Source organism: Pygocentrus nattereri, chromosome 21 (assembly GCF_015220715.1).
Source record: "Pygocentrus nattereri isolate fPygNat1 chromosome 21, fPygNat1.pri, whole genome shotgun sequence".
Taxonomy (NCBI): domain Eukaryota; kingdom Metazoa; phylum Chordata; class Actinopteri; order Characiformes; family Serrasalmidae; genus Pygocentrus; species Pygocentrus nattereri.
The window spans coordinates 7,499,603-7,527,500 of record NC_051231.1 but is presented as its reverse complement, the minus strand read 5'-3'; the positions used below and the strand labels follow the sequence as shown (position 1 = coordinate 7,527,500).

The window sequence follows — 27,898 nt, the reverse complement described above, 5'->3', positions numbered from 1 at the left end:
ACACTGGCTTAGCGCGATTAAGTGTTTCAGTAAGCTCAGGAAACTGCTTAGCGAGCCACACGTACAGCGTAATTCAATGGCATTCAATTACGAACAGAGACTTAACTGCTGTGCAGGTCTGTGTGCAGGTCTTTTTTCAATGGAGCGGATAACCTAATGGAGACACGAGTGCCTGCATATAGATGAGGTTAACGAGAGATACTCGCACCAATGTTATTTTCTCACATCGTTCCTTTCAGTGACAACCTGTTTTGATCAATTACACGTGGCTTGTAGAGTGACAGTGAGACGATTTTAGAGCCGGCAGTACTGTGCCTGCTGAGTTAAAGCTCCGATCTACAATAAGTCCCAAGCCTTTGTCTGAAATAAAAATTGGTGTGACTGCAAGAGAATGTAAATAATAGATGAGCAAAAAGAAAAGGGTTGAAATTGAGATCCAAACACATCAATCAAAACGGCAACTTACAGGAACAGCCCCCCTTCCCCTGCACTACCCCCTCCATTTTCCCTCCTACCCCAAACGTCGTCCATCAACAATACATGACTGATGTCCGCATCTATAATTTCACATCAGAGCTACAAGGCCAATGTGACCTAAATTATTAGTTAGAGATGGCACAATACCACCTTGCCACCCACTGCACACCATCATCATGGACAGGAGGAGCATGTTTAGTGGCAGGCTGCTGTCATAGAGCTGCTCAACCAACAAATTCAGGAGATCCTTTGTCCCCAGAGCCATCAGGCTCTTCAACTCTTCCCAGGGGGGCCAGAAGAGACAAGAGAAGAGGGAAGAGGAGAGATGAGGACTGAATCTGAATCTCATGTTAAATCATGAATCATAGGTCTTACATCTCAGGCTTAATCTTATGTTTCTTTATCCATCTGCACATATAGACAGTGTGCTACACATATTGCACTTTCTGCATACCTTATTGCACATCTTGCACATCTGGACACTTTATTTTGGTACCAATATCTGCACATATTTATTCATTCATTACGGTCATTATATGCCGTTACCTGTACTGTCTTGTAGAGTCATTATTGCACTGCGTCTTTCACCTCAGATTATAGATATTATTACAGATTGTTGTGCTTTTCTATTTGTATATAGCATCATAAGCCTGTAGATAGCATCTTTTTATATTTATTGTTGCTGTTATATTATTTACACCCTTCTTACTACAACTGTGTTGTATGTGTGCTACTGGCTGCTACATTTCCTTCAGGATCCATGAAGTAAGTAAGTGAGTGAGTGAGTGAGTGAGTGACTGACTGACTGAGTGACTGAGTGAGTGACTGAGTGAGTGACTGAGTGAGTGACTGAGTGAGTGACTGAGTGAGTGACTGAGTGAGTGACTGAGTGAGTGACTGAGTGAGTGACTGAGTGACTGAGTGACTGAGTGACTGAGTTCTACTACCCCACAGGAAGAAATACAGCTAACAGTATCATACCACACAGGGAGGATATGTACCATTTTGTGACAGATTTGTTACAGTCATTTTTTTTTCCTTTTCAATTATCTGATCCAGTATTTTCTTTGATTATGAGTCTGATACACATACCTGGTATCAGGTATTCATATTAATAAGCTTAAACTCCACAAATTAGCATTCTGCAATCTATATAGCTAAATCATCAGACAGTTGTATTTATTGCATTGTGTTAAGTAGCCTCATACAGACTTACATGACATCTATAAAAATGCACAGTTCACCATGCAGCTGAAGTCAGTAGCCAACTCCAATTCTGCGTTTACTTTTGTCCATTTTTTGAATAACATTATAATGTCATACAGTGTCAGAAATCACAAAAGCAAGTTTATTTAAGATTACTTACTGTGGTTTGATGGGTGTGATCTTGTCAATAAAAATAGCAGGATGATGTCAGACGGTTACTTGCATGAATAAACTTATCACTTATAGCAACTTAAACTTATCGCAGCGTTTAATCAAGAAATAGTTCTTACTTTGAAAGGAAAAGGTAAATTTGTCATCAAATCATCAAAAAATTAGGCTAATTTCCATTAGCCTGCTAATACAGGCTTAGCTTTAAGTTAACATGTGTCTGTTTACGTTAAAGTTCACTAAATTTAGTATGTTTGGGATGAGGACAAAATTGGTCAAATTCGATTTTTTTTTTTTGTCAAACTAAGTTCCCTGACCCTATCACACTAAGCAGTGCAGCAATATGCTGACCCAACAAGCAGGAATAACAACATTAGGAGAGACAAAAGACAAAAACAGCACTTCTTCACACCTGACTCAATGAAATAATGTTCCTCGAGCTCAAGGAGGCTGCAGCGCAGGAAGACAGAGAGGATGTTATACAGGGCTTTGCCGAGCCAAGCACTTCTCACACAGCACAAATTACATCCACCTTCATAGATTGTGAGTGCATCTTTTGCCTCGGCTCAGATGAAAGAAGACCACATAAAAGATGTTTTGCAACCAGAGCATTATCTACTCTCATTCCAGTAACAGGCCGGGCGGGCCACATGTGTGCGTGCCTTAATGCCTTCCTTTAGGTCGGTATGAGAGGGCTCCACTTTGGAATTCAACTGAGCTTATTCAATTAGAGAGCTGGTAGGCTGTGTCAAGTCTGCAGAACTCAAAAGGAACTGTCCTCTAGGGAGTGGATGTTATAATTAACTCTTAAAAAGGACTACGCTGAACAACTGCACTTACCTTTTATGCCTAAATGGTTGTTTTTAGGTCTTTTTTACTCAGCATCTTGTCTCTGCACCTATTTTCCATCAAACGCTCCCTAAACAACGCTCACGTAATCAAAAGTGAACGTTTCTGCCCCCTCGAAATGACATGAAATAGAATACACAAAAGCAGAGGTTTTGACACATCGATTCATACCAGGGCTGGTTTTTGAACATTCTTTCAGCTAGCTTTATTATGAGCTATCTGGGATCCAAATGGCTCAAAGAAGTTCAACATATGCTGAGACTTTGTTGGTTGCCAAAAAGTACACATGACCAGAATTCGTGAATTTAGTTAGTTTAAAGTGCTCCCACTGCTTACACATGTGTTCACCTGGACCTGTGCAGCTTGTACAGGGAGATTCACACCAAAAAGGCCCTGAATATTCTGTAATAAGTCTCGCTAGGACGAAGCAATCTGAATGAAACAATGTGCAGTGAGCTCCTCAGTATATGGAGCTTCAAACAAGCCAGGATGCCCCTGCGTCGGAGTGATGCGGTAGGCCCCAGACAGCTGTTGCCACGTTTAACCTCTGTTTGCAACTTCCGGGTGCATACCCCCGTACCCTTTCATGTGTCTGGCAGAAAACGGAGATCACTTCCAGCATTGCATGTGATGCAATCCATTACACATACGTCAACATATGTACTGTATATTTTAGGTTCAGGTTGCTTCATCCGAACGGGAGTTACAACAGAATATTTGGGGCCTCTTTCAAGTGAATCTCCCTGTATAATTTCCATAGAAAACACTGGCAATAGCATGAAACACTCTGGAGCAGCCACACATAAGCCTAAGGTCACCACACCCAACCCCAAGCTGTGTAGCGATGGAGCTCCACCTTATACATTTGGGATAAGTTACTGATGCTAGTCATCCAACATCAGTACCAGACCTCACTAATGCTCTGAATGCAATCAATTCCTTACAGCAATTTTTCAACATCTAGTGTAGACCCTTCACAGAAGAGTAGAGATTCACACAAAGAATCTATCAGCAGTTTCTGCTACATGTTTTCTTCTTAAACTAGCATAATTTCGTTCAACATTTTATTAAGTAACCTAAACAATAAACCTAAAGAAATATTAAAGGTTTACTTTTGGTTAAAGTGTCAATACTTTTTGGGGCCATTGTAATTTCAAAGATGCACTATATAAGATCTTGGGATTTGAAGACCTCTCTGGTGGAAATGTGCAACTACATGCAGTGTGCAGAAGAACACTGTAATATCAGCTATGCATCAGACCCCCACAGGTGGATGAATCTGACGTTTGTGAGCGCACTGAGCGAGTGTTGAAAGAGACCTAGGGTACAATCAGGTACACCTGGGATGTTCTGGGTCAATATTACAGAAACTTCCAATCTTTGGTCCTAGGTTTTTAAGATCCAACAAGGTCAAGGTACAATTTTAAATACATTCCTATTACAGAGACAAATACTATTCTAATTAGGACTTATATCTTATCTTACAGCATCTTATTTTCTTCATTCTTGCTGTGAGGTGACAACGCTACCCGCTGCGCCACTGTGCCGACCAAAGTTTGGACAGTATTTAAGAAATCTCATCAATTTGGTATGTTTCTATAAATCTGTTGACTTTATCTGGAGTTAGGATAAGGTGATAAAGTTAGGAACTGTTGTTCTGTAATAGCTACTGTCCTAAATTAAGTCCTACTGAAGTTGTAATGGTGACTAATAGGATAAGATAAGATTTTAGAGTTAGGATGTTTCTGTAATATGGCCATGGGTTGCTGGCTCACTTACCATTAAGCTACCAGCTCTTATGAGCATGTGCACATGATATTAATACATAGAGACATATGATGTAGTCAGAAAAAGGTCTGTGAAATGTGACCCAACACCTCTGACTTAAATTAGTACTGCAGGCTGTACAGTAAGATTCACAGCACCACATGCACAACATATTACAGCTTGTTTTTTATTTCACTTAACAGAGTAATGCTAATTCTTTCGTAGTGCAGCCTTAAGTTATGATTCTCCATTTTGACTGGCATAATGATATGCTGCTTTTATTTAGTAACAAGATAGCATACATTAAGGGGCATGTTATCATGAATATTTGTTCAATTTTATAAAAATGTAATTTTATGAACATTTACATTTAACCAATATCTTCAGGCATGACCAGTAACGAGCAACCAAAATGCCTGCATGTGCCAAGCTGCTGGAAAAATAAAATCACCTTACAAAGTGGATTCAAACTTCTTACTGGCAGGCTGAATAACACCACATCGGTGCCAAGCCAGGCTCTCAGAAAGACGACCAAAAGCGACAGGAGAAATCAACATCAGCAGATGTCAACAAATATGGCCTAACCTCTTGGCTCTTGGCATGTCTTTCCCAGTCATGTTATTAGCCTCAGCCCTTTTTTCTATTCTAGTTCTCTCTCTTTTCTCTCTTGGCAGATATGCAGAGAGACTCATTGAGTGGCGGTGTTGGCTCTTGTGGCTATCTTACCTTGCCCAGCTGTTGATGAACACTCAGGTTGTACATCATCACAATCCCGTCCAGGATCTCCAGCAAGGACTTTTCTGTGATTGGCTGGTCGGGCTCTTCCAATGGTCGCCCCAGCAACAGCCCATCGTTACCATGGCTTCCCTCAACTGGAGTCAGGGGGGTGTGGAGGGAGAGAAAAGAGAAAAAAAGAGAGAGAGATGTTGGGAGTTTAGGGGGAAAAAAAGAAAAGATTATCCCCCGGCAAGGTCTCAAAACGTGGCATCTTTTTCTTGAGGCAGGTGATTTTTTTTTGTCACTCCTAGCCTAGCTAATTGGTTTCCCGCTGACTTTCTTTGTAGAGCTGGAAATTGCGGCTTACTGCTGGTGGAGAGGGCTTTGTGATGCTCTATAGGGGCTGGGAATAATGCAAGTGCCACCTATATTAAGCCTTTTATACCATGCAGTGCTACTTATCTTAACAGCAAAAATAGATTTTCCCAAACACAAAACAATACATGTTTTAAACCCAAGGGCTTAGGTATGCCACTTCCTAGAACATAGAACAGGAAGATACTATTTAGCACAACCACTATGTGACAAGTTAATAATAATAATAATAATTATTATTATAATAATTATAATGTGGCAGACAAGACAATGACAGATCAAGTTAAAAAGAAATACTAAAGAAATGAAATTCAACACTAAGTTAAAGAGATACGTCTTATTACATTATATTTTTCATGTGAATTGACTGTTGAAAAGAAGGTGGAACTGAGTACCACAGTTTAGAAGCATAACAGAAAGAAGCCTCTCTATGTTTTCCGCATTTTGCTAAAGGTATTTGCAAAAGGCCAATATCTGCAGATCTAAGCTCAGTGTTGGAATATAAAGAGACAGACATTCTGTGAGGCACACAGGTGCTACGTCATTAAAAAAAGATACAAGCAGGAGTGATATGAGATTTTTTTGCTGCCACATTTTTTATAATTTGTAAGAGATGTATTGTTTTCTAAGGACATCCAGTAAGAAGGTCATTACAGTGATCAACTTTGCTTCTAAGAAATGTATTAACATGTTTCTCTGCATCGTTCTGACACAGAAAAAGCCAAACTTTAGCAACATTTCACAAATGATAGAAATCTACTTTATTGACCGTGTTTACATGTGGGATAAAACAGAGCTCAGAGTCTACGATTACACTTAGGAGTTATACTTAAAGTTTGATGTATGTAGTTAAAAAACTAAGCCTCCCACAAAGTATTTTCCTAGTCTTAGTACCAAGTATCAGTATTTCAGCATTTTCATTATTAAGCTATAAGGAACGCTGTGACATCCACTGAGAAATATTTTGACTCACAGCTGGTAAGCCTGTCTCCAGAGACTTGATCATCAAAAAGAGTCAAAATGTAAAGTTGAGTGTCATCAGCATAACTAAGAAAGTGAATATTTCTACCCTTAAGTAACACGTACAAAGACAAAGGGGCCCTAAAACTGAACCCTGTGGGACTCCACAAAAAAATGTATAAATCTCTTCCATGAATGATCTCTCACTGAAACCAAGAACTGTCTATAAAAATATGACTTGAGCCATGTTAAAATTGTGCCTTTGAGGGCCTACTCAATACTACAGGCCATGTAGTATAAACCTATGTTGAAATTAGCTGCACTAAGACCAAAATAGAAGGATTTTTTGCATTAGGGCTAAGCCTGAGAACAGTTTACAACAGTTAGGACACCATTTTGAACACAATCAAAATCGACCTTTAGGAGAGAAGTACGGACAGGGTCAAGATCCTGTGAATGAACTTAATTTTTTTATAAAGTTTTTGAGCTTGTGATGACTGATAATAGAAAAAGATGTCCTCACTGATGTTGGTGGCTCATCTGCAAGGTCACAGAACTTTGTTTCAGTTGTATACAAATCATGTAACCTTTGTTACACTTAGCATTAGCGACTCACTGTCCTCCTCGGTCCTCTGTTCCACAGGTAGAGAGCGCACTTTGACCTTTTCAGGTGGGGCCAGGGGTCGCCGTGGTGTCATGAGGCTGACGGCAGCTGTACTAAGGAAACGATTGGCTCGCCCCAACGTGGGAGAACTCAGCCAGCTCGGCCTAGCCAAGGCACCGCCCATTGCTGCTGCACCAGATGGCCTCTGTACACATAAACATCATAAACAAATAAAATCATTCACTCTTTAGAAGTCTAACATCCCAACAGGTAACAGGTTTAATGCTTTTAATTAGGGTACCTGAGGTAATGGTCAATTTACTGATGCCTCATCTATGTTCTGTTGACGCTTGACAATACCGCCATTTAGAATCACTTGTAATATTAGTAATTTTCATTAATTTAGTGGTTAAAGGGCCAAAACCCTCTTTTTTTTTTTTTTTATTTTCCCATAGGGACAGTTCTAACATTTGTGTGGTTATATGGACCAAAGCTAGTTGCAATTCATTTGTACATGACCATTTTCCATCTTACAACCTCTTTATCCCTTATATTTCAACAGGCTATTTTTGCTACTATTCCTTTAAGACTGAAATATGTAAATGAATTCTCTTCTGATTGCGTGCCCTGTATTTTGATTTTTGATCATTCAAAAAGCCATCTAGGCTGAAATGCGTCATGTAACTGCAACTTGAATGGGCAGAGGCAAACTTCTGGAAATATGTATATATGCAAATGTGTTCATCCTTGGTAACATTAAAAAGATTTACAATGAATTCAGAATGACTTTGGTTTTTGCAGTTCACTTTCTATATAAGGAAACTATGTACTGGGGAGTAAATGATATGTTTCAAATTACATAAAAATCAGTATAATTTTGTATAATTTAGTTTTCCAAAATATGGGCTCTTTAACTTCAAGGTAGACTGAAATATTATACACTAGATAACAGAAGGTATTTTTATTAACATGAACAAGAAAAAAGATTTTTATATTCATATTATACATTTATAGTAATTTCAGACTGTCTGTCTATATGTAAAGTTATCTGCCTAGAGACTTTTTCCAATATGAGGTCTTCTGGATATTATTTATTTTATAGTTTTATTATTGAATAGAATAGCTTAATTATGCACTACTGTCCAAATGTTGGAATCACAATGTTTACTGGAATAAAACCAATTTGTTTGCAGATAATGAATATGTTAGTCCTGTAGAACACAGGTTTAGAATAGTTAGAAACACCAAAAAAGCTGTAAATAAAAATTGAAGAAAAAAAAAATCTTAAGATAAGTCCAGAGAGATGAGAGCTCAGAACTCTAAAATCGCAAAGAAAGCTGTTTAGTTGTTGAAAATGAACTTATAATAAAACTGATATTCAGAATTCATCTTATTTTAAAACTGTACATGTTATTGTTGTACATAAAGTATAAAAAAAATAATATGGCAAGTGATTCTAAACTTTCATACATACGAAAGTTGCTAGGAATATCAGTAGCTACCAAGATACCAAGTGAACTATGCTGACTGCTGACTATTCACTTTCATTCTTTGTTAGAATTAGTAGCACTGACAGAGCATTTTCTTTAACACTGTACAGTTTTCTCCGTGATTTTAAAATTATTTCAGTGCTTCACTGCAACACCTGCATGTATGTGCACAATTATTCTGCAAAAAAATTCCAAACGTTTCGGAAGTGATTCCAAATGTTTGAAGGATGGCGTAGGGGCTTTTACTATGAGAATCTGATTTCAAGATATGGCAGAGCAGATCTCAATCAAGTCCCATGCACCCCATCACTTAATAACACTGGCATGTTAGTGTAACTTCTGATACATCTGCATCCCAGTGCATTCATAAGCAAGACAAAGAAGCAAAGACAGAATGCAGAGGTCACTTCGGCCCAATCCCATTTCACCCCTTGCCCTGAACATTTAGCCCTCCATCTAGCCCGCATTCAGGCCTGGGCTGTAGGGTGTCCTGATTTTTGTTGAGCAAAGTGTTAGGGCTACAGGGCCCACCAAAGCGAGGTTTTTCAGGCTCACTCCAAACAGAGTGTCATGAACGAAAAAGAAACGCCGGGAAGATGTCCAACCTAAAAAAAAAAAAAAAAACACAAAAATGTGAGACTTTTCACCATTAAAAATTACAGTAACCCCTGTTTTATCTTAGTTTAAAGTCGTTTTAAAGTATTATGGTGGTTTTCTTAGGGAAAGTTAGCTCGCTAACTTTCCGGTTCCACCTTAAATAGTCCAGCAGTTCTAATGCATAACGCGCCAGAATGTAACTGCTGCTCCATTTCAGGAGGAACAGTAAAATTTGTACAAGAAGCTGGAGAACAGACTTCAGCTTCAAATCACAGAAGAATTAGGTGGCCGATAATAAATAATTGTCGTATCCCCCTCCTTGAAGGCATATGATGCCCTAAATGATTCTGAACTGTACCCTCCTCTGCTATCACTGCGGACTGGCAGGGTTGCCTACAGCGCACCGCTAGTAGCCTGTGAATGAAGTATCGTTATTTTTATTTGAGGGTCCCATTTTGTGGGGAAAGATTTCAACAACTACCCCTTGTAACTCAGTTCCAAGGGGCAAGGTGACACTCGAAAACAGGGGGTACGGGTAAAAATAAGAAATAAGATTGGGCCTTAGGCTTTACCTGTGCAGCTCCGCTCTCCTCATCCTCGTCCAGATCATCCATAGAGGTGGCCTGGATCTCCGCAGGGTCGATGATGATGTTTGCTTTGGTGGCCAGGTCATCTGAAAGGAGGAACACAAACAAAGCCAGCATAAGCAAACCTCCTGTGTTCCCTAGAGAAGAGACAGGCTCGGCTTTCCAAGCGAACAGAATGTGAAGATGTTTAACTTGGAAGCAAAGTACTATAGACAAGTGTCACCCATTCAGTCAGCTAGACACAACAGATGAAACAGAGACCTTCTGTGAGGGGAAGATCCAAAAAGCTGGAACATTCTATCACACGCATCACCGTGTATTATTTATTAGCACCTGCTTTTTTTCTTTTTGTTTTAATGGAACAGAATAATATAAAATCAATGTTGTGCATCAGTGTGCTTTGACAATAGCCTCAGGAAATTGTGAGCTACTTTACACTTTAAGTAAAAAAAAAAAAAGGGGCCCTATTTTCTGAAGCCCCTTGTTGATCAAACCCCTTTTTGTACCGTGGCAGTCAAAAGTTTGGGAACACCTGACAATATACAGCAATGTGCTGAAACATTATGGCCACTTGCAGATGAAGTAAAGTGAAAGTGATTATCTTTGAAATCTAATCTGAGACTAATCCTCCTCTCGCATTACTGATTCACAGTTCTTAATATATCGCAAGACATATTGTAATATAAGGCAATATAGACGCAACACTATATATACACAATATAATATACAGCCACAATATACTGTACAGGGTGAGTCAAAAGTCACAGGACACCATTTTATTTCAGAAACGAAAGGGAAAAGACATATGGGAATACCCCAGCAAATAATGGGTGAGGGGGCCTATCTTTTAGGCTATGTCCGGAACATGGCGGCAAGCTTGAAAGCCACCATATTGGATCAAGGGCAAGTTTTTCCAATGGAAAGGTGGTCATGTAGCAGATCAAAGACCAGAATTCTCTCCGAAATCGATTGCCGCAATCAGATCTGCAATATCTCTTGTGGTTCAAAAGTTTTCAACACAGAAAATTGCAACGACAACTGGGAACGTTGCCTGTGATGCACAGGTATTCATGAGAATCTCTGGAGAAATGCTGTCAAAAGCCTCCACAATGCGGTGCTGAAGGTGGTGTTTGTTGCAGATTTTCTCAGCATACGCAATTTGTTTGAGATGACCCCAGAGATAAAAGTCGATAATAAAATAAAAAATAAAAATAAATAAAACTTTTGTGACTTTTGAGTCATCCTGCAGTTATACCAGACAGTGCAGGTCTGAAATACACTAGAACCCTCGCAAGTTTAGCAAGGCCTCAACATTCAAATGAAAAATATAACTTTTAACACAAATATTTTGTGTTGTGTTATGTTTTGATGAATTCATGTATTCAAAAAAAAAAAAAAAAATTTAAAGTATATTATCTGGTCAAAATCATGCAGAAAGGCATACTGCCATCACAATATGAGGCAATGTAATAGAAATCCTAGCATTGTCTCCAGTATTCTGCAGTCATAATTGGTGCTGTAGATGGTAACAGAAAACAGTGGTCTGAAACAAACGCAAGAACCTTGCAAATTTAGCCTTTTAGCAGCCACACCCACACACACACACACACACACACACACACACACACACACACACACACTAAGCTGCTCTTCTAAGCTTCTTATCCTTCTGGTTGGCGGAGGGAGGGGAAGGGTTGGGTGAAAGGCAGGATACGCTCTGGACAGGTCACCCGTCCATCACAGGGCACGCAGACAGTCACACACACACTTACGCCTAGGGGCAATTTAATGCGTCCAATCAGCCTGACTGCATGTCTTTGCACTGTGGGAGGTAACCAGAGAACCCAGAGGAAACCCACACAGCCTTTGGTTATTTCATACTAATAAGAATCCAAGGCATTCGTAGCACCACGTTATAATAGATGCAGGAGAGGTGGAGGTGATACTCTGAAATCAGTTTAGAAGCATGAACAAGTCTGTGGAGAACATAGATAAGGACTCAGCATAAACATCTCACTAAAAAAAAGTTATCTGATCTACGCATATGGCCATATCACATGCTAAGTTGCTTTGCAGAGTATTCTCACTGTTATATAATAACAGGTTGCACAACCAGGTTACCCTGAGGTACAGCAAGCGCAGAGGGATGTCCTGTCGTCCTGAGATTTCTATACACATCTACAGGCACATCAAAATTTGCACAACCAGCACTGCTTGCTGCTGGATCAAGTCATTCTCCCGCTTCTACTGACAGCTCCACAAAATAGCCCACTATCATTATATAACATTTCAGCTTTTCATTCCTGGGCCATCACCCACATGTATACATATTTAATATTCCATCGAAACATGTTACCATCCAAACAGAGGATATGTAATTTGCAACCCTGACAGGAGGAAATTGAACTGGACAGGTGACGTGAGAAATACTGTTTCATTAATCTGATGTAGGGGGTTCAGGCATAATCTTCATCACACCTGAGGACGTGACCTCCGCAAGGACGCAACTGTGACACCCTGGGATAAATCGGCATGTTAGTGAGGTCTTGACCATAAAGCGCAAGGACACTTGAGTCACCCTTCACTTTGATGGTCACCTATAGTAAAGGTGGGTAATATGCTATCGTTATCATGAACATCAGAATATACTTTCCTGGGCAGATCATATGCATCATCAGAATTTATAGGACACCAGCCAAAAAAACGCTTATTTAAAATAAATAATTGTAAATAATTTGATTAATTATGGAGTGGCTGCAAACAATATGTTAAACTACAAGATGCAGGATGTTAGCACATTATACCATTACCTTATTTTTTATGGAAAAACAAACTTTCCGAAAACCATAAACATATGAAACTTCTGAAGGTTTATTTTAGAGACATAACTATATAATATTATCTAATATTATTATAAAATATTATATAATAGAGCTACCCAGTACTGTGTCCCAACTGTCAGTTTCTTTAGAAATATGCTGTATTTTGGCAGCCTTATTAATTCAACTTTGTTTTCTAAAACATAACCTGGAAAAAAGTTTTACAAAAAAAGGTTAAGGTTAGGGTCAGGGTTAGAGCGTTAGAGCATAAAGGTTAGAGATAAGGAAAAGCTGTGTTTGAAATACGTTTAATTGACCCATGTGGCTGTAAATCTGACCCACTCCTGAGAGAAGACACAAGGTCCATCTGCCAAGCTCACCTGGCAAGCAGTAATAACAGGCCTTGAGTTTGTCCATAAGATGTGAGATTGCCTTGGGTTTGTTCCATCACTCTTTCAAAGGTTACAAAGGGCTGAATTAAATCTAGTGATCTGCACTGGGGTGAACTCAGCCAATGGAACATTAAAAGTTAATTAACAGAGTAAAATGTTAGGAAAAAGAACACAAGTTGACTCAAGTTCAAACAGATCTCGCTATTTAGTGGCAACAGAGAGGGAACAACAGTTTGAAGGAGAGTTGGATCTAACAGTGGTGGAGAGAGAAATCTAACCCCGTTATTTACTCATTATTATTCATTTATTAAATCATTAATCTTAAGACTAATATGCAAGATACATATGCATAAGGCTACATTCATATTTCCCATTTAAAGTGGCACAAATCAGATTTTTTGCCCTAATGTGACTCAGATCTGATGTTTTCAGGGCTGTGTGGACACGCAAATCTGATCTTTTCAAATCTGACCTGAGACACTTTCATATGTGGTTCTAGATCAGATACGTATTTGATTTGTGGTCACGTGACCCTAATGTGAAGCTCAGATCAGAACTCATGCTTTTTTTCTACCACGCATGTGCTATCATTCGGTGTTACCATGGCAAACAGAAGTTAAAGCCTGTAAACAGTGGAAAAGCAACACATCTCACCTTTTTTTGCCTTTGTCTCACTCCAATAATGAGCAGCTGATCTTCACAGCAAAGGCTCATTCTGCTTGTTTGTGTGTTTGCTGATGATGCACGTGACGCACGTGATTCATTCACGTGACGTTACTAAGTAGGATGTGCACCTGCAGGTCATTTCAGGACACTGGTTCATTCACATTAATGACAGATTTGAATCACCTAAATGAGTGTGAACCAGGGTGTCAGAGAGATCGGATTTGAGCGAAAAATCAGATTTGCGTGAGGAGGCTTAAAATGTGAACGTGGCCTAAGAGTGAGGAAATGACCCCTGGCAGGTTGAGGGTATAAGGAGAGTTGACCATCTTAGCGCCTAGGAATTAGTCCAAGCTTAACTCCTAGAATGACTGCATCCAAAACATGTTCTAATGGTGCCACTTAAGGCCCAAATGCAGACAAACACACATACACCTCAGAGTCAAGAAGCAGTCAGTGACGTCCGACCACAAGGACCAAACAGAGCCGTCAATAAGCAACCAAAATGGCAGCGATAATGATGATGATGTCACGGCAGAATCGATGCTGCCCTTCAAGCCTGTGAGAGGTAATCATTATGATGAGTGGCAGTGTGAGGAATGCTGCACTTCAAGCTGCACTAAAAGGAGAGATGAAAAAAGAGGACAAGCCTTTGAAGGAATAACAGCTTACGTAAGAAAAGGTCATGACAGAAAAGCCCAGGCCACCTTAAAATCGAAATCGTTATCATCAAGTGACAAAAGGGTGTGAAGTTCACGTTTTAAATTTCCTTGCGCTCGCCTCGTTACACAACACCCCTGTCAAAGCCAGCGGCATGCCAGCTCCAAAACTGTCACCATCGACAGAATACAAATATTACGGGCATTCAATCATCTCCGGAGCCATGTTTAAGTCCCGGAGCACAATGGAAACAATCAGCGGTGTCGGAAAAGGGGCTCAATCAGGCACCGGTGGCGGGAAATCAGCCAGTGGGAGCCAGCCTGTGGTTTTTTGTTCAGGAAAGACACCAAAGAAGTAGCTTGCTGTCATAATCAGGTTTTACTCAAGCAAAGCAGGAGCTTAGAACGAGGCCGAGAATGAAGAGAACTTAAGGAAGAGATGGGGAGAGGGAAGGAGGAGCAGAGAAGTGGATGAAAAATGCTTAAGTTTCACTTTTAAAAATAAAGTTTGGTAAATGGGTCCAAGATGAAATTTTAGATGACAATTAATATAAAAAAGAATCAACAATTGAAGACTCCTGTTAATTGTATTCAACTATTAAATTAAAAGCCTAAAGTGATCAAATTGGCTGATTATCTTGCTTTTTAGCTGCTGATATTTAGCAACAAAACACAGACACAGTTCGAGCTCAAATAAACAAACATTAGTTACTTCTGCCCAGATGTTGCAGCAACCGTCAAAAGTTTGAACTTCTATTTTCATGATGTACATGAAAGAAAGCATAAACATTTATTTGTCTGATGAACAGTCACCCAAGTCACGTTCGATGGTGGTACTTGTTTAAATAGGATAGATGTTATAAACATTATTAAAATTATATGTGCTGACCAACGGAATACATCCCAGCCATAACACACCCACTGAACAAGTTTTCTGCAATGCCACAGAACACTGTACATTTCCTGTAGGTGCAGTTCAGGAATAGCTGTGGAAAAAGCTAACAAAATGCCTATGGAATGAGGTCGTTGATCAGCGACTATTTTTGTGTTTGTATGCAAACCAGCTGAGGAAAAATTTGGTAATATATCTTAACTTATTTTTTAATCCCCCTTTATGACAGGGTTATCATAAAATGAAGTTCAGGATTACCACATTGGTCATGCTGGGCCAGAGAGAGAAAAGAGGTCCACAATGATTTTAGGTAGATGTCAAGTGTGAAACTGACATCCATGTGAACGCTTAGATGCAGGGTTTCCCAGCAGAATGCTGCCCAGGGCATCACATTCCCTCCACCAGCTTGCCTTCTTCCCACAGTGCATCCCGATGCCATCACTTCCCCAGGTAAACGGCACACACATACCTGGCCATCCAGGTGATGTAAAGGAAAACAGGATTCATCAGAACAGGAGATCCTCATTATTCAAAAGTCCAGTCCATTGTACTCACTTTGCCTGCCCATTGTAGGCACTTTTGATGCTGTACAGGGTTTAGTGTTGGCACTCTACCCAGTCTCTGACCAGCATTATATACTCTTCCCTGTAACTTGTGCCACAGTAGCCCTTCAGTCAATTTGGAACAGATCAGATAGCCTTCATTGCCCTCATGCATTGATGAGTGTTAGGTAGACATCTCCCTGTTGATAGATACTTACCACTGCTGACCAGGAGCACCCACAAGCCTGCCTGTTGCAGAGATGCTCCAAACCAGTTGTCTGAGCATAACAATGTGGCTTTTGTCAAAGGCACACAGGTCTTCATACACCTTGCCTGTTTTTTTTTGTATCCAACACATTGTCTACAAAAACTGACTTTTCACTTACTAGCTAACTGTCTAATAGCTGGGTGGCACAGTGGCTCAGAGGGAGGAGTTCGGTTCCCCACCTGGGCGATCAGGGTCCTTTCTGTGTGCAGTCAGGCGAATTGGAGACGCCTAGGAGAGAACGTGGGTGTGAACGTTTATGTCTGTGTGTCTGCCCTGTGATGGACTGGCAATCAGGGTGTTTCCTGCCTTCTACCCAGTGACTGGTAGGATAGGCTCCAGAACCTAGAAGGATAAGTGGTTTAGAAAGTGTGTGTGCGTGTGTCTAACAGCTCCCAGACCTTGTCATGTACGACTGAGAGAATCAGCGTTATTTGCTTCATCTGTGAGAGATCATGTTTTGGTTCATCTGTGCATACTTAAAGCAAAAAACGTTGAAAAGCAAGTACGACTTGCGCGCACACACACACACAGACACACACACACACAAACATACACACACCCTCTCCTCCTAACAGTCAACACCTCCTCTTTTGCTTTAATCACAAAGATTAAATCCCAGAGCACCGAGCCATTATCACTTAAGCTTATTTGAAGCAAACAGACCGCCATATTGGCTAGATTCCTGGAAAAGTAAGGAGAGTGAGAGAAAACAGCAAGACGACAAACAAAAGCAATAAGAGGAAATCATCAAGAAAGATGCTGGTATTGTCCCTTTTCTCTCTCTCCCACCAACCCCATCCATACAACTTAATCCACTAGGCTTTATATTCAAACCTCATCACTGTTTTGCTATGAAGCCGGGCTTCCTTCAGGGAAATCAATATCCATCTGCATTTGAGCTCTCCTGACGATGTTGGCATCCATCTCATTCCTGTCAATTCGGGGATTTTACGAGGTCACAAATCAAAATGGAACAGCCACCCTTACTTCTGATGGTTGGTAAACAAGGCCAATTCCAATAGCGTGGAATGATTGTGCCGCCAGTATTGTAAAATGCACTTTGCTCTCCATTTGATGCTGATTAATCAAAGGTCATTCAATCTATACTGTTTTGCTGGAAGCAGTGAAAGGATCAATAATGAAGGGGAAAGTGTTCCAAAAGTTTTACAAGAAAAGAAACAACGTGTGCATCTAACTCTTTCCTCTAGTAAGAAAAGTAGAGTTAACTTCTCAGAGTAGCCAATTAAAGACTTACAGAATGATCCAATCCATCAATAATGTTGTGAAAGAGATCTCGGCTACCTTGTTTTAACTAGAAAATTTGCATATTTAAAATGAAGGAATTGACCAAAATATTAATACAATCTTAGATATGAATTCTTTGAGCAATATTATCCCTAGTTTGAATATTCAGCGAGGATTTCTAAAATCAGTGCACCATAGATTTAAATCCACTAAGGCTGGAACTGTAAACAGATCTGACCAAAAGTTTAGCTATACTTTAGTTTAGCTGTACGCAGGTGAGATCCAGGATTTGCACTGCTGGACTTCTCATCAGTCATGATATAAACTGGTGCTCTTGCTACGGACTGACACTCAGCTGCCCTGGCTTTCTCTCTGGACATGGCCACTCTATAGCTCTAACCCAAGAAGATGGCAGGAAATTAAATACAAAGAAAAGTAAACAGAAAAAATGTGCCACAAAGAACAAAAAACAAGTACTATAAATAAAATGAAGTGTTGATATGTTAGGGGAAGTATGGGTTGATGCCAACATTTAGTGTTTTTCATATACATAACTATACAAACTTGAACTAGATATCCATGATTTGTCTGTAGGGGTTACAAATGTGGTAAAATAAATAAAAAACACACAAACATTAGAACAGTAGACCAGCACTGTCTAAACATTCTGCTACAATTAAATACATCATCAAATTTCTGTTAAAATTATTGAACCAATCAAATGCTGCCCAAGGAAGATCATCTTTTAAACGGAAATATCTGCCAGGATTGAAATGATTCAGAAATCGAGTCAGAATGAAAAAAAAGAGAAAAATTCACAAAACTTCAACTCTGTGAACTTCAACTCTGTCTGCAATATAGTTCTTACAATTCAATGTGACATTCCATTTATACATTGTATTCCCTCTACAGACGAGCAATACAGCGGCGGCCGAATCTCTCTTCCACAAATTAACCTTCATCTCCCCCTAGTGGCACTTCAGACTAACTGACCAAAGCATTTTTGGGGAGTGGCCATTTTTCACACAGCTTCTTTTCCAGAAGATCAAACATCAACCATAATTAGATCATAACATTAATGCATGAAATAACTTATTCCAAACCTTTCAGCGTCTTCTTTAAATGTGAGAGCAGCCCTCCCAGCCGCTGCAGGTCAAAGTAATCCACTTTTCCATTGTAGAAAAGCTGAGGGGGGACATAGGCCTCTGCAATGAAGACAAAGACAGACATTGTTCCAGAACTGCAATAGATGTATAAAGCACATTTTAAACTTTGCACTTTCCACAAACTTTCTTTAGAGGCCATTTTTCCTGCAAGTACCTCTCCACCGTTTTGAATTCCCCTTTAAAGACAGCAAGGGTGGTGGTGGGGGGGGGGCTATGTCTTCCGTTTAGAAGACATAGCTCTGAATAGGAGCAGTATTGACTGAATTAATGAATAACAGCTTCTCTTCTTACGTCTCTCCTGAAAGTTTTATGGTGCTGGAACAGCAGTCTGTCCGAGTTTGGCTTCCTATTGCAACCGTTATGGTGGAACAATCAAAGTGATGTCAGACTAGAACTAAGACCTTCACACATGAGCAGTGTGTGTTTGCTCACCTTCACTGCTGATGGCACCAGTGCTCTTTCGTTTTCCCTCGTCCCAGTAGCTCCTTACAGCTGTAATGAGGCGATGCATGAAGCACACCATGTATTCAGGAGGACACAACACCGTGGGGTTCTGATATGAGAGACAGAAAGAGTGACAGACAGAGTCATTTGTGTTAGCCATTGTCATGGCCTTCATCAATGGTCAGTTTCTGGGCACAGAGTCACTCTTGGCTGGGTATTTTTAAGCAGTGAACCACTTTCAGTTTCACAATGACAGTGATGTGCATAAAATTAATTTAATAACAATGAATAATGTTTATGTCAATATAAAAAAGTGTATGGATAGCAGTCAAGGCCAGCAAATAAATGAACTTATTTTTATTAAAGTGAAGATTTGCCACTTGACATTAACGGTAAAAGGATTAAGGATTCTGTTTAAAAAATAAATTCACATTATAAAAGCTATGAAACAAATATCAACACATTAGATTCTTGAAGATGTAAAAAAATTGAAAGTTTTATTTGTCATTATCCTATGGACCTGCATCACTCTAATAAATACATAACTCACATCTTAGCTTCATAGTAGTTGCTAAATAATCAATAGTGCTTACTGATCAATAAGTCTGAAATAACTGTGTCTGCTGTTTATGGGGTTTATTCTCACTTTCTAACAGCTGACTGATAGAGACATTTCAAACTCAATTACTAAACACTGCGGTTTGCTGTCCTGTCCACATAATTTAAAAAGAGACTCACTTCAAACTCTTTGGTTGCCTTTGAGGCTCAGGGTATTTTTTCCAGTTAAACTTTAGAGAGACTGACAGGGTCACTATGGTGTCATACAACCATGCTGAGAAAGTTTCCTGGGCCTGAAGCTTCAGAAATGAAAGTAATAAAAAAAATGTCAGTGGAGAAAAATGGTTTGCGTTCGTTTGACCTGACTGAACCCCGTTTTGCAGCTCCAGTGTTCAGTCCGTGTGCTCCCAAAATACAGTAAATGCCTCAAAGTTAGAGCAAAGTGACTGGACTTTTCAGAACTGCTATTTCGGCTGCTGATAAGGATGTGGAAATGTGCTGGATGCAGTCTGAAGCCACCAGGTGACAGCAGCCTTCGATTTATTGACACCATTATTACTGGCAGCTGGGGAAGGCACAGAGTAAACGACCCTTTTGGCAAAGATCAGATGTACTCTATTTCATCTGGGACAGGGACGGCATTGTTCAATAAAAATTTATGAAGCATTACAAATCAAACATTTATATGCTACACAGATTGCCACATGCAGAGGCTTTGAGAAACTCAAGATATATTTGGTAGGTGAAAATGTGAGTGTTTAGCTTGTTCTCTGAGCTCTTACCCCTCGGTTGCTTGCGTTCTCCTGCAGGAACTTGCGGAATTTATTGAGGAAAATGTAGCGAGAGGCTTCTCCCTACAGCGAAGAGACAGTAAATAAATACAGCAGTTCTCGGCACAAGCCGGAAGAGCAGGAATGGCTCACAGCTTAACCTTTAGAAGCTAAAGTCTTTCACTATTTCTGTGCTATACATCCAACTTACATTACATACCTAAAAGCAATTGAAAGTACTTAATGTAATTAATTATATAGTTAAATTCTGACTTACATTTACACAGTTTGGAACTACTTTTATTAATAATTTTTGTTATTTTATATGATTCATCTTTATAACAACATTAACACCAGCTTACATAGTTACCTAAATGTTTAACAACAGTAAATACTTATATAACTCTCACCTATCTGTTAATAAATACAACTATTTTAATTATTTACAATTTACAATTTAAGAAAGAAGTACTGTAAATGTATTTTAATAAAAAACAATGTGTATGAACATCTTATGAGTCTCAACTTTATCATAAGAGTCCAATTAATGTAAATATGTTTCATTTTTATAAACACTATATAGTGACCACTTAATAACAACTAACAAAGCATTATTGAAGTAGCACTTCAGAAGCTAAAATAAGACAGACTATTATTAAGAAGCTATTCATAGTGACTATAAATTACAAATAAATGCTTAATATTTCAAAAAACAATTTATATGCAATGAATAATCAGGCGTCTACAACTCAAAATATGTCACTAAATAAATTGTTCATAAACCTATTGTTAGCCATTATTATTGTTCTATAATTAAAAGCCATTAACAAACTATTAGATAATAGTTGCTATTATTAGGGGCCATTATTAAATATAGTTACTGTTTTTAGCAATAACAATAAGTTATTAAGAATACATAATATGCTGTAATTATCTACTTATGGTCTTTTTGTCAAGTTATCTGCCTTGAAATGTGGCTGTCACAACTGAAATACAAGGCATTATGGATGTTAATCTTATTATGAATTCATGCAGAACCTTTAGAATCATCTACAAGTTTAGTTTTACCACTGATTGTTAGTAATTACATAAACTTGTACAGTATCACGTGATTCATATTATTATCATACTTGTTATATAATTATTGAATATCTTGATTTCCAGCTTCTAAATGGTAGTGTGCAATCTTTAACATGTTTATTTTTCATTGTCGAAGAATAACAATCACAAACAAACGTAAAGGATGTTTCCTCTTTCCATACTGTACATACAACAAAGTTATGCACATAAACTATTATACCTCCAACTTACAAATACAAACGTGGCATCAATTTAAAGTTTAGTATCTGCACTTTCCACAGAACATCTCTGCTACTTTTAATGAGCAACATGCAACAGATAATACAGGGTGATTCAAAAAGATTAATCCGATTTTAAAGCGCCATATTTTAACTGTGAGGCGTCTAGGAACCAATCACATACCAATTGAAAGAGGGGGTCATAGAGTTTCTGACTGTCACTGGAAGACGACTCCCTTCAGTCTTTGAGGAGATGCGACCCCTGAGCAGAAAGACTACGTTCATACAGCAGGTAAAAGGGTCAGATTTATACGTATCGGATGTCAGAACCACATATGAAAGCGTCTCAAATTGGAATTGAAAATGTCAGATTCAATGCATTTTCTGCTGTTCAGACTGACACACAGATGACACATCTGTGTCATACACAGAGAAAAAGATAAGATTTGGGTCACTATTACCTGCTGTGTAAACATAGCCAAACATAGGGGTTTTGCGTTCTCCACTTCAGTAAGAATGAATCCATCATAACTGTGCAAAGTGACTTTGGTCGGCAGTGAACCTCCAACATCTCAGAGCATTCGTTGTTGGTTTTAGAACACTGGATGATCTCTGAAATCGCACTGAAAGAGCGGTGAGTGCAGAGACATCTAACATGCTCAATCGAGTATGGGCTGAATTTGACTATGGCGTTGATGTTGTCCGTACAGCTGGAGGACATTCATATTGAGGTTCTGTAATGATTTACAAGTGAATATCTTGGGTCAACCATCCAGAGCAATGGACAGTGTAGAAAAGAGGTGAAGAAGAGGGTGCAGGCAGGATGGAGTGGGTGGAGACAGATGACAGGGCTGATGTGTGACAGAAGGATAGCAGCAAGAGTGAAAGGGAAGGTTTACAAGACAGTAGTGCGTCCTGCTATGATGTATGGTTTGGAGACTGTGGCTCTGTCTAAAAGACAGGAGGCTGAGCTGGAGGTGGCGGAGATGAAGATGCTGAGATTTTCGTTGGGAGTAACAAGGATGGACAAGATTAGAAATGAGCAGATCAGAGGGACAGTGAAGGTGGAGCAGTTTGGAGATAAAGCCAGAGAGGCCAGGTTGAGATGGTTTGGACATGTGTTGAGGAGGAATAGTGGATATATTGGTCAAAGAATGTTGGAGATGGAGCTGCCGGGTAGAAGGAGAAGAGGTAGACCTCAGAGAAGGTTTATGGATGTAGTGAAGGTGGACATGGAGATGGTTGGTGTGAAAGTAGAGGAGGCAATGGATAGGGCAAGATGGAGGCAGATGATCCGCTGTGGCGACCCCTAAAGGGAGCAGCCGAATGATTTAAGAAGAATGATTTACAATTGAAATGAATAGTTCTGAAATTGCATCAATCTTTTTTTGAATCACCATGTATTTTTGTTTTGATGATGTCTTCTGAGGGTTATAAGCCAAAACAGAATTAACAGCTATATGTAAATAATGCTTTTCTTGTACAATGTCAGTGGGGACAGAGAGAAGATGTTCTATAAAAAGTGCAGCTGTGAGTGCTGACGCCAGTAAAGTGTCATAAACCTGGCCACTGGCCCAACATACCGTCCCTTTGTCCTTGTTATTTAGCATCAGCCTCAAGATCTGAACCTGCAGCTCCTCCACAACTACAAACACAAACACGCACACACAAAGGCCAGGACAGAGTCAGTGAATGATAAGAATCCTGCTGTAACCTGCTGCTGAAGATTAATGGGGTTGTAAGTATGTGCGGTTGATACCCTCAATCCGCTTTTTGAGTCTCTGACAGCCACGCTCATACGCCCGCCGCCTCATCCTCTCATCAGCAGTCTCATGCCTCAGGTCCTTCTCATCCTTACCCTGGGAACAGATAATACCACAGACCACATTTATGACCCTCTTATATCACCTGGTCCAAATAATACATAATAAAGCGACTTTTACCCAGGGCACACTTACCTTACTTACACTTACCAAGTAACACATTTACTTAAAAAGTACAGCGGGAAAGATTCAGTGTGGCCACTTCTCTGCACTTACACTCATTGCCCATTTTATTAGCTCTACTTACCATATAGGTGCACTTTGTAGTTCTGCAATTTCAGACTGTAGTCCATCAGTTTCTATGCATACTTTGTTCACTACCTTTCACCCTTTTCCTCAATGGTCAGGACCACCATGAAGCAGGTACTATTTGGGTGGTGGATGATTCTCAGTACTGCAGTGACACTAACTTGGTGGAGTGTTAGTGTGTGTTGTGCTGGTGCGAGTGGCTCAGATACAGCAGTGTTGGTGGAGTTTTTAAACACTGTGTCCACTCACTGTCCACTCTATTAGACACTCCTACCTTGTTGGTCCACCTTGTAGATGTAAAGTCAGAGATGATAGCTCATGTGCTGCTGCACAGTTTGCATTAGTCATCCTCGAGTCCTTCTTCAGTGGTCACAGGACAGGACACACTAACACGCCACTACAATGTCAGTGTCACTGCAGAGCTGAGAATGATCCACCACCCAAATAGTACCTGCTCTGGGATGGTCCTGACATGGCAAAAGGGGGCTAACAAAGCATGCAGAGAAACAAATGGACTATAATGGAATACAGAAAAACCAAGTGCACCTATATGGCAAATGGAACTGATAAAAAGTGTAGAAACAAGGAGGTGTACTGATGATTCTGACTAACGTGGACAAAAAATACATATGTGGGTTTCTGTTTACTGGTAAGAAATTTTGCAGGGATACAAACGCACTGTCCCTCTCACATTCACAAACATAAAAACTGAAAAATGTCTATGTGATTAAACTCAGAGTAATAATAATAAACCTTACTAGATGCCTGCTTCTTTATGACAGATTCACCCATTTTTAAAAAGTAAAATATTTTTATAAACAAAAATAAATTACTACTTGCTTCCATACCATTTCATTGGTCTGTAGGGTAACTCAAGTAGACAGTGGTTAACAAAGTGGTCAGAAAAATGTTTTTTCACATTTATTGACAAGTATGTTTTTCATGTAGGTCTTTAGATCCATAGATATAGGATACTAGAGCCCAGAGTGGAAAAATGCTGTATACAACTGGAACAACCTCTCAGATGATCATACACTTGATTTTAGTGCTCCAAATGTAGCATTTTTTAAATCCAGGTGCCTATAATTCATTTCCATAATTCTCATACTTTATTCTCACTGCACTTACTATACTTAATAAGCTAATTTGAATAACACTTCAGCCCTTTGTTTTTCATTTCCTTTCATTTTGCTTTTATTTACTTTGTTCTTCCATTTAGTTGTTTTATTTCTCAAAGCTACTGCACTTTGCATCTTTAAGCACTTTAATTTTAATTGTTTTTTCCACTCTTAAGCATTTCGCTTTTATTTTTCCTTATGACATTCCTTTTTGCTTTTATTTATGTAAAGCAGTTGCCTTTGCATAGGAAAGGTGTTATATATCCCTGCTGTGTCTGAGCGCTCACCTCTTTGTCGAAACGTGTAGGCCACCACGTGGTGGGGATGAGCTCTTCCAGCCCGGCCTCCTTCACCCTCAGAGGCGTCTTAATGTAGAAGAACACCACGGAGCGCAGGACATCAAACGTAATGCTGTTAAGGGCCTTTCAGACGGCTTAGTAATTGAAAGAAGAAAAATTGAGGGAGCACTTAAAGCTCGTATTGTTTTCTAAGACTCCATTTGCATTGATTCATCATGGACTGTGCTTTATAATCGTACTATTTTAACTCATATTCACAGTGTTCTCAAAAGGTGTTCATTATGTCTAGAGTGGCATGACACTTTATCTTATGACACATTTCATGACTAGTTTTTATGAAAAGGTGTTGAGCCCATTAACGAAGATTAGTCATTTCACTTAAGTGACTGTTGAAAAATGGTCAAAAAGTTTTTTGTTTTGTACTTTTTGTTCCTTGAACCTGTGTGTGCTACTAAGAAGCAGATTTTTAATGATACTGTATGTCTGAGGCAGAGCTATGGAAAGGATATAACACATTACTGAGGAGGTATTTCCTGGACTTCTCATGGCGAAGGATGGCAGTGGTCAAGCGAAGGTAGTGAATCTAAAAGACATACAAAAGTGAAAATGAGTGTATAATACTAAAGTCTGCTTTGAAAAAAGGACATCCTGGATGTAGCATGACTGTCTTAACATTGCACATAAAGAGGAACTACTGGGAGAGGAAAAGAGCAGGCTCAGAGTGGCCTGGCGTGAAGTTCTCCATTTTAGAGAAACCCATTGAGCCTGAATCGTTCACAACAGTGGTGACTGAAGCCAAACATCCAAAGCTCTTAATGCTACTTTACAAATAGTTGTTACAAGAAACTGCTACAACTATGTTGCACAATGTCTGAGACACTGTTTGAGACAAGGATTTTGGCTACATCTACATCTTCACTTGAATGAACCAGTTCACATCAAACTACTCCAAATTAAACCAGTGAAGTGCCTATTTAAAACATGCATTTAAGTAATGTTACAGTTTGATTTCAATTGCTCCCACTAATATATTAACTTACATACATGCACCAAGTGCTATATAGTTGACTGGAGCTGCAATGCTGACCGAGCAACCTTCAGCAACATCCCTAATGTGATTATCTAAAAGGCACTTGCTAAGCATGTGCTATCTGATACATTCACAGAATGCTCTCTGAGAGGCTGGGCTTTGAAAAGAAATCAATTTTCTACTACACACAGCTCGAACAGAACAGCTCCTGAGCCCTGACACATCAGTGAAGAGACCTGCTAGACAGGTCACAGTTGCTTTGGTAGAAAATTCAAGCAAACAACTGGTTTTGGACATGAAAACTCATGACAAGCGGAAAAGGTGACAAGCTCAGAAACCAACCCTCAGTAGAAGAGTCCAGCGGCATTATTCATAGGAGAGGTTTTTCTCCTATTTTAATATGAGATTGCATATGGGTTCAACAGCTATGCAAATGTAGGTCATGTCTAAACAATTTACTGCTTTCCAAGGTTTTTTGATTTATTCAAATCAGTGGGTACAAAATTTGTCAGACACTTATATTTGAGATGCCAAACTTATTACAATTCAATATCATCTGTGTTCTACTGGCTCTATAAGGCACAGTTCTTGGACCCCAATGATTGCCACCTGCACTGAAAACTGTAGACAGTGAAACAGTTTTCATAGTAGTTACAGTAGCTCCCAGAAAACAAGGAATTGTACATCAACTACAGAGCTAAAGTAAACAGAAGACTGTCTGCCTTGTTTAAAATGATAATTGACACACATTAATTTTTTCCCCCACCATCCAAAAGCTATTACATAAAGAAAACCAAATATGCGAAAATGAAACCAACTTCACTGCTCAGAAAACTTTCAGCTCTCAGTAATATTATCTTAGTTCTTGGCCCATAAATATCACTTTCAGTTGGCTAAATAATAATGATCACAAAATGCTGCTTTTCTGTGTTTGGAGACAGGAGGGAGTTCTAACTACCTCAGAGTTCTCTCTTTCTCTTGCAGTAGACCTCCATCCCCATCTTTCTAAAATGAAAACTCTTCAAAATCACAGGATTGATGTGAACAGCATATTCAGCATTCAAAACAGCAAATTCTACTAAATAGCAATAAATTTTTCCATATCCTTGATGACCTTATATTTTTCAGTACCCAAAGTTGGGACTCACAACTTAAATCAAGAAAATACTAGGTGTATTTTTTTTTTAGCAAATTCTAGTGAGAAAGCATGAGATGTTTAACTGACTTAGTTCCTATACCCAAATCCCAGGCCTTCTCACACTAATCTGAAACTTTGCATGAGGCGGGGCAGTAAAGAGAAGATACAAGTGCTTTGGTTTTAGACCGGGGGCTCAGCTCCTCTTACCTGGAAGCCCAAGTCAGGTATGATGGGGGAGAAGCGATAGGCCCTCAGCAATGACATCATCAACTGCTTCAGGCACTCGTTCACCTCAAAGTCCTGCCAGGCAGAGGAAGGCAAAAGACAGCTGCACAATGAACAGAAAATACTAACCTGACCACTTTACAGACTGACACTACTGCACTCACTACTCTTTTGGGTTGACCTATACTCTTGAATTGGAAGTTGGCGCCTCCACCATCACATCATCAAAGGATCTGATCATTTCTGTATGATCTCTGACTGGTAACCGGAGGTTTGAGTTTAGATCGAACCCTGAACTTTTCTACAAGGCCAAAGGTCCATTTATGAATATTTTTGTGTTTCACAAAAATAAATATAATTATTGCCCTGCGATGGACTGGCGACCTGTCCAGGGTGTATCCTGCCTTCCGCCCGATGACCGCTGGGATAGGCTCCAGCACCCCCCCCCCGCGACCCTGAGGGAGAAGCAGCTTAGAAAATGGATGGATGGATGGATATTACCC

General features: G+C 39.5%; 1 protein-coding gene across 4 annotated transcripts in view; it reads right to left on the bottom strand.

Moving 5' to 3' along the window:
* Nucleotides 1–27,898, bottom strand: part of LOC108431597 (E3 ubiquitin-protein ligase RNF123) — a 205,893-nt gene that overhangs the window by 162,457 nt on the left and 15,538 nt on the right. For all 4 annotated transcript variants that reach the window (XM_037532207.1, XM_017704847.2, XM_017704848.2 and 1 more), the window contains exons 14-24: nucleotides 27,378–27,470; nucleotides 25,512–25,585; nucleotides 24,991–25,108; nucleotides 23,273–23,372; nucleotides 23,097–23,158; nucleotides 20,228–20,299; nucleotides 18,876–18,996; nucleotides 18,381–18,482; nucleotides 9,783–9,883; nucleotides 7,136–7,328; nucleotides 5,194–5,339 (exon numbers count right to left, since the gene is read on the bottom strand). In XM_037532207.1, coding sequence (XP_037388104.1) covers nucleotides 5,194–5,339; nucleotides 7,136–7,328; nucleotides 9,783–9,883; nucleotides 18,381–18,482; nucleotides 18,876–18,996; nucleotides 20,228–20,299; nucleotides 23,097–23,158; nucleotides 23,273–23,372; nucleotides 24,991–25,108; nucleotides 25,512–25,585; nucleotides 27,378–27,470 — 1,182 coding nt within the window. The remainder of the gene's footprint in view (nucleotides 1–5,193; nucleotides 5,340–7,135; nucleotides 7,329–9,782; nucleotides 9,884–18,380; nucleotides 18,483–18,875; nucleotides 18,997–20,227; nucleotides 20,300–23,096; nucleotides 23,159–23,272; nucleotides 23,373–24,990; nucleotides 25,109–25,511; nucleotides 25,586–27,377; nucleotides 27,471–27,898) is intronic.